Source organism: Erythrolamprus reginae, chromosome 7 (assembly GCF_031021105.1).
Source record: "Erythrolamprus reginae isolate rEryReg1 chromosome 7, rEryReg1.hap1, whole genome shotgun sequence".
Classification (NCBI taxonomy): domain Eukaryota; kingdom Metazoa; phylum Chordata; class Lepidosauria; order Squamata; family Dipsadidae; genus Erythrolamprus; species Erythrolamprus reginae.
Window position 1 is genome coordinate 86,919,969 of NC_091956.1, and position 14,196 is coordinate 86,934,164.

At 46.5% G+C, this 14,196-nt stretch overlaps 1 protein-coding gene across 4 annotated transcripts; it reads left to right on the plus strand.

Moving 5' to 3' along the window:
* Nucleotides 1-3,119: 3,119 nt before the first annotated feature.
* On the plus strand, nt 3,120-10,171 carry LOC139170624 (placenta-specific gene 8 protein-like). Of its 4 annotated transcripts, XM_070758098.1 has the most exons (5): nt 3,120-3,209; nt 3,710-3,766; nt 5,662-5,786; nt 8,172-8,296; nt 9,180-10,171. In XM_070758098.1, exons 3-5 carry the CDS (start codon nt 5,675-5,677, stop codon nt 9,282-9,284), a joined length of 342 nt encoding a protein of 113 aa, XP_070614199.1. In that variant the 5' UTR covers nt 3,120-3,209; nt 3,710-3,766; nt 5,662-5,674; the 3' UTR covers nt 9,285-10,171. The 4 variants fall into 4 exon arrangements, with proteins under 4 accessions (XP_070614199.1, XP_070614200.1, XP_070614201.1 ...); XM_070758099.1 differs by lacking the exon at nt 3,710-3,766; XM_070758100.1 differs by lacking the exons at nt 3,120-3,209; nt 3,710-3,766 and adding an exon at nt 3,926-4,139.
* Nucleotides 10,172-14,196: the final 4,025 nt, after the last annotated feature.

Here is a 14,196-nt window from a genome sequence, read left to right on the forward strand (position 1 = left end):
TAAGGTCAGCCGCTCCAAATTTAACTGCAGAAAATACGACTCCAGCAACCGAGTGGTCCATGCCTGGGATGTTCTAGCTGACCCAGTTGTTCCTTCCTCACCCAGCCCCCCGTAACCTCAACCTTACGGCTGACTAGCATAGACCTCGCCCCATTGCCAAGTGGTCCGTCAGGGGTGGGCATAAGTGCACCCATGTGCCTACGGCCCCTGTCCTAATGTTTGTATCCATTTCATGTACATAAACATGTTTATACTTACACCTGTTATACATGCTTGACAAAATAAATAAAAACAAAAATAAAATATAAAGCAGCACATGTGGAGATGACCCCTGGTTGTTCGCCCTGGTCAATGGGCCACAGTCTCTCTGCCCCACACCTTTCACTGCGACCCATTCGAAGCCACACTGTTTCCCCCGGGGGTTTTGGCTGTTAGCCTCCAGCCAGGTCAGTTAGCCTCCAGCCAATCGGCCAGCTGACAATGCTGGAAGCCACGGTGTGATCAATTGCAGGGGGGTCGGGGGGGGGGGGGTCCCTACTTACCACCACAATCGATGTGATGCACACACATGATTATTATTATTATTATTACAACAACAGAGTTGGAAGGGACCTTGGAGGTCTTCTATTCCACCCCCTGCTTTGGCAGGAAACCCAACACTGATTGATTATTACCCAACATCTGCTTAAAACCTTCCAGTGTTGGAGCATCCACAACTTCTGGAGGCAGCTTCTGTTCCATCGATCAACCGTTCTGACTGTCAGGAAATTTCTCCTTAGTTCTAAGTGGCTTCTCTCCTTGTTGAGTTTCCCCCCATCGCTTCTTGTTCTGCCCTCAGGGGCTTTGGAGGAGAGCTGACTCCCTCTTCTTTGGGGCAAACTTTCCTCAAAGTTCCCATTTATTTACAGAGCCACGTTGGTACCGCTGGGTGAACCCGAATCTTTCACTACCCAGTTGAAAGTTCAAGCTCTTGACCCCTCACCCATGAATCCATCACGTTGTCCAATCTTCAACTGCCCTGCTGGCAGAATCCACCCATCTCCTCCAGTGCAGGGGCAAGAGGTGCAGAGTCAAGGGATGACCTTGGCCTTCTAGGAAGAACTTGTCATGGCTACATACTAACCGCCCTCATGCAATTCCCCCTTTTCCCGCACAGGACAGTGTGTAGTCGTAAGGTCTGGCAGGCCAAAGGTCCGACCGACACCTATTGTTATTTCCCCTCGGGAGGATCCCATCAATTCCACCTGTGAGAAATACACTCACCCGTCAGAAATTGGAACACAGTCATTAAGTGAAGCAGAAAGCGGTTTATTGTAAAATAGGTTCTTGCAAAAGTGGGAGCCTAGCAAAGTGGGGACACCCAGACCTAGATTTCAAGAAGGATTTGACCCCCTCCGCAAACCCCTCCCCTTTGAAGAGGGTCACACAACTCACCATCTACACACTAGTTCCTCCACCCTTTTTTAAAACCACCTGTGGTTTATCTATTATGGCGCTTCTCAAATAGTGGGGTCGGGGGGGGCACAGACCGATGCCAGGAGGGGGCCCGTATGACCCTAGGGAACATGCGTGGTCTCTCTCGGTCAATTCCCCTGGACAGGGAGTGTTTTGCCCGCTGCTCCGAGCCCGAAAGAAGAACCCACGGCCGAGCGGGGCTGAGCAGCTGTGTGGGTTCTTCTTCTTTTTTTCAAATACAAATTTGATTTTTCTCCAACACAGGATAAAAAACAGTACATAAATACAAACACTAAAACCATGCTTAAAATAAAACATTTATCAACATTTTGTTTTTCTATTAAGCATTCGATGAAGGCTTATGTTTCTTCCATTAAAAAAAAAAATTCTAGAGAACTTATATAATATTATCAAGTGAGAAAACCTCAAAAAAAAAAGAAAAAAACAAACTTTTTCCCACCTTATACTAAAAAAAATTACACCAGTATAAACAATACCAATCTCTCTATTATGCCAATCTTAATTCAAACTTTCATTTCTGCATTAGGTTAATTAATCCAGTTTCAATTTATCCTATAATTACTAGAGCTTCTTCTTCTTCTCAAGGTGGTGAACCTGCAGCTGGACAGGGGTCCTCTGCAGCTGGACCAAAGCTCCAAATGGCACCCTGGAGCCTCCTTCCACACCATTCGCTCTGAGTGCCCGGCAGTGCCACGGCTTATGGGTCAGACCGGTGACCCTGAAACATCGGCTGGATGAAGCTGGCCTGTCCGTATGTCCAAAGAGGGCCCCAACCACGGTGGCTTCTGTCCGCCTAACCGAAAAGAGGCTCCACTGAGTTCAGTGTGAAAGGGTGGAGCCGCCTTCTTCCCCAGACCATAGTTCCCTTGCAGCTCATAATAAGTAAAATAATAAATATTAGCAGTAAAATTCCATTGGCACCCAGATTGGAGGGTTGGGGTGGGTGGGCACGAAATGTTTACTTCTTCCTGGGGAGGGGGGGGGATAACAGAAAATAATTGAGAAGCAATTTTGCTTAAATCCACAGACCCTGCTTCCTTGGAACGGATCAGCATAAACGGAAACAAACCATTTATTTCTAGATTATGTGCAATGCGCTAGCTAGCCCGACTTAAGTGGCTGCAAACATTTCCTACCTTTGTCATCATTCGAAGCCCTTGAGGTCTTCAAACTTGGCAACGTTAAGTCTTGTGGACTTCTAGAGTTCTCCAGCCAGCCCATTCTGGGAGTTGAAGTCTACAAGTCTTAAGTTGCCAAGTTTGAAGGCCTCTTCTGCAGACATATGAGTCCTGCAGAAACAACATTTAGCTGTTATTGTTTGTCCTACAACACCTGACCATCCTTTTTCTTTTCACACATGAATTCTCCCTTCAGTCGGTCGTTGTGCAATTTGATTGACAGCTATGATCAGAGGAGTTGGTGGGATCTGCTATGTAACTCATAGAATCTCAAAGGCAAGAAATATCAGGATTGTTTGGAACAATGGATTTAAAGGCAACGTCTAAGGCTTCCCAGTCATTGCATCTCATGGTTTCTTCTCAGCCAAGTTTCGTTTCTTCTCTTTTCATCTCTTTTGGGTTTTTTCCCCCTCACGTTTCCTGATCGGCTGAAACAAACGTTGCTTCCTCTTTTGAAAGCACCTTAGTTAGAAGGGAAAGTTCCCAGACCGAAGCAGGTGGCAGCCAGCGGGCAGAGTTTGTTGCAGCTTTGCCCAGAGAAGGCAGGAGAAAAAGGTTTGAAATCTTGCTTTCTTTTAAATCTTTCTGCCGTCGCTTTTGTATTTATTCTAGATTAATAATCTTTTGCAAGAGTCTTTCTCTCCCTGGATCTAATCTGGTTGCTGAAAGAGCGGCTGGTGCCATTCCGTGGGACATTACAGGACCTGAGTCCTCGGGGGTTTTTAAATTTGGGGGGAAATAAGAGTGGATTCCTAAATTAACACAAATGTAAAGATGGCCATTTTTTGGAGGGGAAAGCTAAGAAGTGATTAGGATAAATTAAGTATTTAACCTTTCATCAGTTTTTGGAATGCTTATTTTTATTTATTGCATATCCATGCTGCCTATTTAACTAAAGAAACAGTAATGGAATGGAGTGGAGTGGAGTAGAATATAGAATAGGAGAAAGGAATATGAATGGAATAGAATAGAACAGAACAGAACAGAAATTAATGAGAATGTTCGTAGCTCAGGATTAAAATGAGGACTCTCTGAGCTTGTTTGATTTCATGCAGACATCCTTCCCTTCCCTACGTGGAACCCTCACCTGGCTGGATTAGAAGACCTCTAAGGTACCTTCAAGCTTTACTCTGATTGATTGATTGATTGATTGATAAGACACTGCAGATATTCTGTTCTGCTCTAATCCTCCCTTAAGTGTGAAATCAGTGGGTGACTTTTGGGCCAGCCCCTCTCTCTCCGCCCTAGGGAGAAGGAAAAGGGTAAAACGTCCCAAACACGTTGTGCAGAAACCTGCATGGATGTATTTGTCTCGGGAGCAGAAGCCACCAGGCAACGGGAAGACCCAACATTTATCCAAATGGCAACTGGACTTTGTTGGGGAGGTTTCCCTTGAAAGCATTTGACTTCTCGTCAGTGAAGGGCCCCACTGACCTTTTCCTACTGGTACCGAATTCTTGAGACTGGCAGGGGCACATCCGACAGGTGGGTTCACTCTCCTGTGCTGGATCTCGCTACTGCACAAGCGCCCGAAGTGAAATCCCACATGAAGACACTCACACAGATGGCAGTTCGGCAATTTTCACCTTTTCCTGTTCCTGCAGGCGCAGAAGTAAACAAGGAAGGCAAAGAACGGCAGAAATCTCTTCCCTCACGTGAGGTTTCGCTTTGGGGACTCTGGAGCCCATTAAAAATAGTAATAATAATAATAATAATAATAATAATAATAATAATAATAATAATTTATTAGATTTGTATGCCGCCCCTCTCCGAAGACTCGGGGCGGCTCACAAGTCCAATCGGATCACCGGTCCCATTCGTAGCAGGTGGAGCCCATCACTGCTCCTCATCCAAGAAGCTGCTTCTGTTCAGAACCGAAGAAGCTTCCTAGGTGAGAAGGGAAAAGTTTTCAAGGGAAAATAAAACCAAAAAGTCCACTTGCCTTTAAGAAAGGCACCTGGATGATTGAGAATCTCCAAAGACAAAAAAAGAAAAAAGGAAGTCAGTACAGTGGTCCCTCTGCTTAAGAAATTAATTCGTTCCCTGACCAGGTTCTTAAGTAGAAAAGTTTGTAAGTAGAAGCAATTTCCCCCATAGGAATCAATGTAAAAGCCATTAGGAGAGAAATAAAAGCTCAGAATTTGGGTGGGAGGAGGAGGAGGAGGAGGAGGAGGACAGTCGCTGCCGAAGGAAGAAGGGGAGGGGAATCAAAAAAATCCAAAACTTTAAGGCTTTTTTTTTAAATAAAAGAGAGACTCTGAGGCAGCGAGGAGGAGCACGTGCCTCCCATACACCTGGTGCAAGGCTGCCTTTCTTACACTGGCTGCTGCTGCTCCCTGCTTCCTCTTCCTTCCCATGCTGAAGGGCTGCCCTCTCCTCTCACTCGCTTGCTTTGTAGCCGGCACCTTTCCTTCGCTGTGGTGACTCCTCGGCTGCCCAGAGCGAAGGGAGCGTTTCTTTTCTCTGGGCGCTGGCAGAGGTTTATTCCCTCTCCAAGCGCCCAGAGAAAGGAAAATGCTTCGTTCACTCTGGGTTGCCAAAGCCTCCTTAAGCGCCACCGAAAGGCTCCTCTGGCAGACCAGATGGCCGGGATCAAAGGGGGAATGGCAGGAAACTGGCCAGGCCTTCGTGCCGTTCTCAAATTTCATGGGAAATTTTTCTGGGCTCTGGTTCTTAAGTAGAAAATGGTTCTTAAGAAGAGGGGGGGAAATCTTGGACGCTTATGGATTGTAATTTTAGTAGTATTGACAAGGCATAATTGATAGACCGGATTTTATAATGAATTTTATCTGTTATTTATCATTTTATCCTACAACGCTTGATTGTTTATTCACTAAGTGTTTTTATTTGTTTTGCCCTATGACTGTAGCTATAAATTTGATTTGATTTGAAGACTTCATCCAGAGTCGAATGGTCCCACGGGAGTTGGGACCGAGATCATCACCTCCTACCAAGCCTCTTAATTAACCTCTTCTCTCTTTTTGTCTCTCTCCTTTCTTTTTCCTAGGACGTTGCCCACCATGGCTGCCCAGCCAATGATTGTCACTCAGTCACCGGTGGTAGTGACGGTCCAGCCCGACAGAAACTATTGGCAAACGAGCTTATGCGACTGCTGTAGCGACTGTGGAGTCTGTAAGTGAGCAGAGGAGCGGATGCGGAATGATTGAACGGATCGTATTGTTTTGGAATCACGGTGTCCGGCTCCCTGAGTGGTCAGGCGCTATGTTCTGGTGAAGAATTTTGAGATGCGCATGCAGCTGTGTGTCCTTCATGCACCCCCGTGCACCATGCATGGTATTTGGCTGCTGTGCATGCAGAGCAAGTGAAATATCACGTGAAAATGCTCAAGCAAATGACATTTTGGCAATTTTTAGTAGAAATTTAGATTTGTTGTAAATTGTTTTTTATTATTCTGTTGTGAGCCGCCCCGAGTCTGCGGAGAGGGGCGGCATACAAATCTAAATAAACATAAACAAACAAACATAAACAAACATAAACAATTTTTGCCATTTTTTTGCTGCAAAAATATCAGTGAAAATCGCAGAAATCTCACTCATGCACATGTCCTCATGCAAGATTTCACTTGTTGCACATGTGCAACAGCCAAATCTTGCACTGATGGGAGCATGCGTGCCAGACACGCATGTGCATGTGAGGGCCTGGGAGGGCGCATCGATAGCCCCTCCCTGATTGGAAGGAGGGTGGCCAGGTGGAAAAGGAGACACAGCTTCCACGCGATTAAAAGTTGCGCATGGAACTTTAAAGCTCCACACGAAGGAGAGGACCAGGCTGAGGGTCAAACGCACCACCAGTTTGGAGTCGCGATGCTGCCACAGGAGATCTAAATCCAGTTCCTGCTTAATTTTATTGTCTCTTACTTAGCACCAGTGGGCCTTCACCATTAATAGATCAGATTCTTGTATAAAAGATAAAGTAAGCTCATAGGATTTCTGAACTCTGTCCTGGTGTAGGGTTTCTTGCGCCTCATGTGACACAACTGAAGAATTATGCTAAAAAAATTGTTTTAAAGAAAACAACATGGTGTCCACTACTGTTTTGAGTAATAATAATAATAGTAATAGTTATTATTATTATTTAGATTTGTATGCCGCCCTTCTCCGATGACTTTTCATTTCCATAATGTGGGCAATTTGATAGTTTTGAATGTCCCTGTCCATAACGCTGCTTTCTAAGCTCGCGGTTTTCTTGCCCCCGTTTCCTTGCCCAGGTAGGGGAGGTCATCAGTGCTAGGACAGCATCCCTCCTACTGCTAAAGATGTTTCCTAAGTGGATAAGGAAATATTTGCAAGAAAGCAATGAAGCCTGTTTAATGATTAACCAGATTTGTATGCTGCCCAACTCCAGTGGACTGTGGACGGGAAAGCATCAAGGACACAACAGTTCAAACATTCGTTATAAATGTTTTCTCCTATTAGTAGTGGTCAGGCACAATCAGTCCGATCCATGGGCCAAGAACTCAACTAGCTACTTTATTATTGCAGCTCTAACCTAGGAAGCTTCTCAGACTGGCCATCTGCCCCTGGGTCAGTCTAGATAAGATTGAATAGCATTCCAGGGAGATCGGACTTTTGCCCACGCACGGATTCCAGATTGGTTCCCTGTTTGACTCCACTTCCTGGCTCAGCCAGTCTCTTTCCGACAGTGACTTCCTCAGTTCTCTTTCCTAATACACTGTGACCCCTCGTTTATCACGGGTGTCACCTTCCAGGACCATAAACGGTGATCAATGAAAACCTCTCTCTCCCCCACACATTGTCCCTCACTTCCCCCTCCCTCTCTGTTTCCCTCTCCTCTCTCTGCCTCTCTCTCTCTCTCTCTCTCTCTCGGGGAATCCTGGCAAGGGGCTCCCAGGGACTCCACTGCGCACCCAGCAGCAAAGTGTCGCTTTGGCAGGGACAAGGCAGGCGTGCCGCTGAGTTAGCCAGTCCCACTGGCGGCAGCAACTGCTGAGGCGGCTCCGACAGCTTCCCTTCCTGCTAACTCAGCGGTGTGCCTGCCTTGTCCCTGCCAAAGTGACACTTTGCTTCTGGGTGCAGAGCGGAGCCCCCGGGAGCCCCTCGTGAGGATTCCCCAGGACAGACGGAGGCAGAGAGAGGGAAACAGAGAGGGAGGGGGAAGTGAGGGACAGTGGGTGCATGCAGGGAACCCTCCTCGCGAGGGGCTCCCAGACGCTCCGCTCCGCACCAGGTTAAGCCCCAGCAGCACCCCGCGAGGCACTGAAGCCGCCAAAGGTGAACCGCAAAGTGGCGAGGAGGAATCGCTGCAGTTGAGAACGTCCGTATGCAGAAGAGGGCAATGGGGTGTGCTTTCAGTTTAATGGGATTTGTAAATGAGGGGTTTTTTCAGCCTTGGCTACGTGATGTTTTAACTAGCATTTTCATTTGTAGTTTTGATGTTGCAGGAATTGTATAATTTGCACTTTCTGGGCCATAAACCTTAGGCCCTTCAACGCATTGCCAAAATCTTTCTATGGGGCCTTTTTCTTCACCTCCACAGGTCTCTGCGGCATCTTCTGCCTGCCTTGTATGGCCTGTCAGGTGGCCTCGGATATGAATGAATGCTGTTGCTGTGCAGTAACTGTGGCCATGCGAGCTGTCTACCGGACGAAATACAAAATCCCTGTGAGTAGATTGCCTTGCCTAAGATTAGACAAACTTAGTGTTTCTCTCCAATTACAACAGTATTTTTCAGAGTATAAGTTGCACCTTTTTCCTCCTTAAAAGAGGCTGAAAATTCAGGGGGGGGGGTCTTATACTCTTTCCCCCCCCCAGCCCTAGCCAGGTACTAACGATATTCCCAGCTCTTACCGCTTGCAAGCTCTTTCATTGTTACTCTCTGCTAAGAATGTTTTCCAAGCCCTGTCTTTGCAGGGGGTTTTCCATTGCTCTACTTGCTCAGAATTTTTCTTTCCAGCCCTAACCAGGTGCTAACGATGTTCCCAGCTCTTACTGGCTTGCAAGCTTTTTCATTGTTACTCTCTGCAGATAAGGTTTTTTAAAAGCCCTGACCAGGAGATAAAATAATGAGCCTATCCTTCTGGAGGCTCTCTGCAAGCCAAAAACACCCTCCCAGAGCCTCCGTGCAAGCCAAAAATCAGCTGGCCGGCACACACATGCACGTTGGAGCTGAGCGAGGGCAATGGCGCGTGTACCAGCAGATATGGCTCCGCGTGCCACCTGTGGTACCAGTGCCATAGGTTCGCCATCACTGTCCTAGGGTCAGTTGGCCACAGCCAGTTGTCCCGCCCTGAGTTGGCTGCAGTGAGTTGGCTGTAGAAGTGGGTTAATCCCAATTCAGACCAGTTCGTCTGAACCAGTAGGGACCCGATGGTGATGTCACCATTTGTCAGTGCCGGTCTGTGGGCTCCACTATCTTTTTATTATTGTTGTTGTTATTTTGAATTTTTAAAAAATTATTATTCCTTTTCCTTCTGATTCCATCTCTCTACATCATGACTGTATTGAAAAGGCGATGGGTTCATTGGGTGTCTTTTCTTTTCCACAGGGGTCGATCTGTCAGGACGCCTGCATCGTGGGCTGTTTCCCCCTTTGTTCCCTCTGCCAAATCCAGAGAGACATCAACAGGAGGAAGGCGATGGGGATATTCTAGATTAAGTCCTTAAACCCCTCTGCATTCATTCTTTTTTAAAAAAACCAAATGTAGAATTCTGAGAAGAATTAGAATTAAAATTCTATCAGTAAGAGGCATCAACATTCTGAGAAGTAAAACGCATTGAAGTAGTTTGTAGGAAGTGCCATTGTGTAGAGGCACCGTTGCTTTGTAGTTCTAAGCATATTGTTAATCCAGAAATTAAATCCTACTTATGATTGAGAGCTCAAAATCCAGTCGCACAAAAACCTGCTCTTATTTGTCCTTGTCTTTGCTTTCTTTACTTCTCTATTTCTTTTAATAAAATGGAAAACAAAACATTTTGGTTGCTGCTGCTATTAAACAATTAAGAATTGAAAAAATAAACCCTACTGGAACCTTTGAAGGTTTATTGGTGGATTTATCATTCTGCCTTTCCTGTTTTAGGGCTAGTGCTGATTTTGGTTTGCAATAAGATGCATTAAAATTCTAGAAATAAGATGCATTAGTTTATAAGAAGAAAACCATTATTTAGTGGCACCTTTTCCTTATACAGTAATTCTAAGCATATTCTTAATAATCCAGAAATCAAATTTTAGTAGTGATTCAGAGCTCAAAGTCCAGTTGCACAAAAAACTGCCGTTGTTTGTCCTGCTTTCGCTTGATCTCGGTATTTTCATTTAAAATGAAAAACAAGATAACCTAACTTTCATTTTTTTGGATTAATTCATTTTATAGCAACGTTGTAAGTTTCAACTTTATAACTGATAAGAAAAAAATCAAGGCATTAATGCATGAATCTCTTTTGAGAACTGTGAAAACTGTAATTTGCAGTGTAATGGCAGTTAAAATATATGTAAGCTGAACTACCAAAAAATAAAAATAATAAAGTAAAATGGAAAACAAAACATTTTGGTTGCTGATGCTATTAAACAATTTGGATTTTAAAAAACAACAACAACCCTGCCAGACCTTTGAAAATATAGCGGTGGATCAACATTGTGCTTTTCCTGTTTTAGGGTTACCAGTGATTTTGGCCCATAGGGTGTAGTACCTGGAGAAAATAAGGTCATGCAATTTTTTAAATTTATTGAACAGATTTGCACAAACACTTAAAATTCTTCAAAGTCCTGTCCTTGGGCCTCTACACATTTTTTCCAGTGACTCTGCCATGACCGGTACATGCCCTGGAAGGCGTCTTCGGGAACCTCTCGCAAGGTCTTTGTCACGGCTGATTGGATCTCTTCTATGGGTTCCTTTCAGGGCTGCCTTAATCCCAGGGAACAAAAAGAACTCTGCTGGGGCGACGTCAGGACTATGGGGGGGTGGGGCAGCGTTGGCACCTGGGGTTTGGCCAGGAATATATAACTATATAGTATATATAGGCACCTAATAACCCCATGTGAATCTCCACTCCTGTTTACATCTCCCACTACCATGCTTTAGCACTCCTAACCCTTATTTATTTGTTTGTTTGTTTGTTTGTTTGTTTATTTATTTATTTATAGCCCTCTGGTTGATTATTTCAGCTGTAAAAACCTTTGACTGCAAGTCCATTTGCCTAGTGGCAAGAAGACAAGGACACATGTGGGCCCTAATTTTTGCAACGCCTCCTTTGCTATCAGTCCTTGTGGTTAAGCTCCCCATCTTCGAAGCTGCAGATGTTTCCTGTTACTTAACCTTTGCTTTTTTTCGCTGCTCTTGGTCCCTCACGTACATCATCATCATCATCATCATCATTATTAATTAGATTTGTATGCTGCCCTTCTCCGTAGACTCGGGGCGGCTCACAACAATAATAGTACAATATAGAACAAATCTAATAATTAAAAGCCATTTAAAACCCCTTATTTAAAAAGAAACATACACACAAACATACCAGGCATAAACTGTGTAGGCCCAGGGGAAAGGACTCACATGTTTGCTTGGTGCAAAAGCAACACTGGATGTCGGCTAGAATATCGGCTAGAACATCGACGCTTCCGTTCTGCGCATACGTCCTTGATACTTTCCCAGACTTTCATCATTTGCCCCATCTGTGCCACAGGTCACAGCTGCAGTTGCTGCTTTTACTGCTGTTCTCTCTAGGGCAGTGATGGTGGAGCTGTTCCGGTTTGTGGGCCAAAAGGGGGGGGGGCATGGAGGATCGCACACTTACGTGCCCACATCAATAATTCCATGCGCGCTCCCCCATTGCACATGCGTGTGTGACCCCGCCTTCCCAGGACATGATGGCACACCTGATTTTCACTCTGCACAGGCTCCAGAGCCTTTCTGGGTGCCTGGCGAGGGTGGAAATGGCCCCTTCCCCACCTCACCGGAGGCCCCAAATGGCCCCTTCCCCACCTTGGAGAAGTTGGGAAATCAGAGGGTCTCCAGGAGGAGGGAGGGGCCGTTTCCGCCTTCCCCAGGCGTCTAGAAAGGCTCTGGAGCCCGTGGGGAGAGTGAAAAATGGCCCCTCCCCCACCATCTCCGGAGGCTGGAAACGGGCTGCCCCCCCCCCCCCGGCTCCCAGTGGGCCCAGAAGGCCCCAGAGTCAGCTGGCTGGAAAAGACGCATGACGGGCGCACCTGAGCTCTCCTGCTCACTGATGTGGCTCAAGGGTTTCAATGAATTCATTATTTTACGTCCTTCATTATTTTATATTCTTAAACTGTCATCAAGCTGTCAGATAGATTGAAGCCTGTGAAGCCTCTACCACTTTTCTTTCTTTCTTTCTTTCTTTCTTTCTTTCTCTTTCTTCTCTCTCCCTTCCAACCTTCCCCCTCCTCTTGCCTCTCCATCTCTCTTCCCACTTCCTCCCTCCCCCTCCCTCCCCCTCCCTCCCTCCTCCTCCTCCCTCTCTCTCTCCCTCTTCCACTGTCTCCTTTTCTCCCTCCCTCTCTCTCTCTCCACTAATGTCAATGGCATAAAGCTGTTTTAATAGTGGGAACTTCCCAGTTTTGGTATTACAATGTTAGATATTGTAGAATGGCCAGAACAGATGGCGAAACAAAACCACTTTATATTTTGAGGTTTCATAAAGAAGGAACTTGCACGTCCTGGGACTTGTTTTCTGTGGTACCAATACTAACCACTTCTCTCCGGATACCAAGATAGGGCCGTGTCTGCTAACAGTGGGTGCATTCCAGTTGGGTTTTCCCTACGTCTTTCTCCTAAAAACAGTGACAAGGAAGACAGAGGCCTCTTCTCAAGAACCATTTTCCACTTACAAACCCGAACCTCCGAAACTGTAACTGGAAAAGGCGGGGAGAAGCCTCTGTGGGGCCTCTCTAGAAATCTCCTAGGAGGAAACAAGGCCAGAAAACGTGGGGAGAAGCCTACGTGGGGCCTCTCTAGGAATCTCCTAGGAGGAAACAAGGCCAGAAAAGGCAGGGAGAAGCCTCCGTGGGGCCTCTCTAGGAATCTCCTGGGAGGAAACAAGGCCAGAAAAGGCAGGGAGAAGCCTCCGTGGGGCCTCTCTAGGAATCTCCTGGGAGGAAACAAGGCCAGAAAACGCGGGGAGAAGCCTCCGTGGGGCCTCTCTAGGAATCTCCTGGGAGTAAACAGGGGCAGAAAAGCCGGGGAGAAGCCTCCGTGGGGCCTCTCTAGGAATCTCCTGGGAGGAAACAGGGTCAGAAAACGCAGGGAGAAGCCTCCGTGGGGCCTCTCTAGGAATCTCCTGGGAGGAAACAAGGCTGGAAAAAGCAGGGAGAAGCCTCCTTGGGGCCTCTCTAGGAATCTCCTGAGAGGAAACAAGGCTGCAAAAAGCAGGGAGAAGCCTCCTTGGGGCCTCTCTAGGAATCTCCTGGGAGGAAACAGGGGCAGAAAAGCCAGGGAGAAGCCTCCGTGGGGCCTCTCTAGGAATCTCCTAGGAGGAAACCGGGTCAGAAAACGCGGGGAGAAGCCTCCGTGGGGCCTCTCTAGGAATCTCCTGGGAGGAAACAAGGCTGGAAAAAGCAGGGAGAAGCCTCCTTGGGGCCTCTCTAGGAATCTCCTGGGAGGAAACAGGGGCAGAAAAGCCGGGGAGAAGCCTCCTTGGGGCCTCTCTAGGAATCTCCTGGGAGGAAACAGGGGCAGAAAAGCCGGGGAGAAGCCTCCTTGGGGCCTCTCTAGGAATCTCCTGGGAGGAAACAGGGGCAGAAAAGCCGGGGAGAAGCCTCCGTGGGGCCTCTCTAGGAATCTCCTGGGAGGAAACAGGGCTTCCACCCTCCCTGTGGTTTCCCCAATCGCACGCATTATTTGCTTTTACATTGATTCCTATGGGAAAATTTGCTTCTTCTTACAAACTTTTCTACTTAAGAACCTGGTCACAAAACTCACTACAGTATAAGGGAGAAGATACATGCCAGGGCCCCCCAACCTCTGGATCGTAGTCCACTAATGGGCCATGAGGGGCTTGCAACCAGGCCATGGAAACTGCAGTGATTTATTTAACAACTGTGGGAAGAAAGGCTGTAAAATCTGGCAAGAAAGCCTCTCAACTGCACCTCCATCACTGTCTGGTTTGGTGCTGCAACCCAACAGGACTGACACAGACTTCAGAGGAGAATCAGAACTGCAGAAAAAACAATGGCTGCCAACCTGCCTTCTTCCATGGAGGACCTGTAGACTGCACAAGTCAAAAAGAAGGCGGTGAAAATATTGACTGACCCCTCGTATCCTGGACACAAACTGTATCAACTTCCACCCTCAAAACATCACTACAGAGCCCTGCACACCAAGACAACTAGACAGAAGGAGATTTCCCCCCGAACGCCCTCACTCTGCTAAACAAATAATTCCCTCAACACTGTCAGATTTTTTACTAAATCTGCACTTCTATTTCTACTAGTTTTTCTCATCCTTCCTATCATCCTTTTCCTCCCACTTAGGACTGTATGACCGTAACTTGTTGCTTTTATCCTAAGATTTTTATTAATATTGTTTCTTCATTGACCCCTATGACAATCAT

Bases quoted from the DNA above. Each gene is read 5' to 3' on its own strand.
- LOC139170624 (XM_070758098.1), top strand. From the start codon at position 5,675: ATGGCTGCCCAGCCAATGATTGTCACTCAGTCACCGGTGGTAGTGACG. The intron at 5,787-8,171 runs GTAAGTGAGCAG...TCACCTCCACAG, and splicing joins CTGTAGCGACTGTGGAGTCT to GTCTCTGCGGCATCTTCTGC. The intron at 8,297-9,179 runs GTGAGTAGATTG...TCTTTTCCACAG, and splicing joins GGACGAAATACAAAATCCCT to GGGTCGATCTGTCAGGACGC.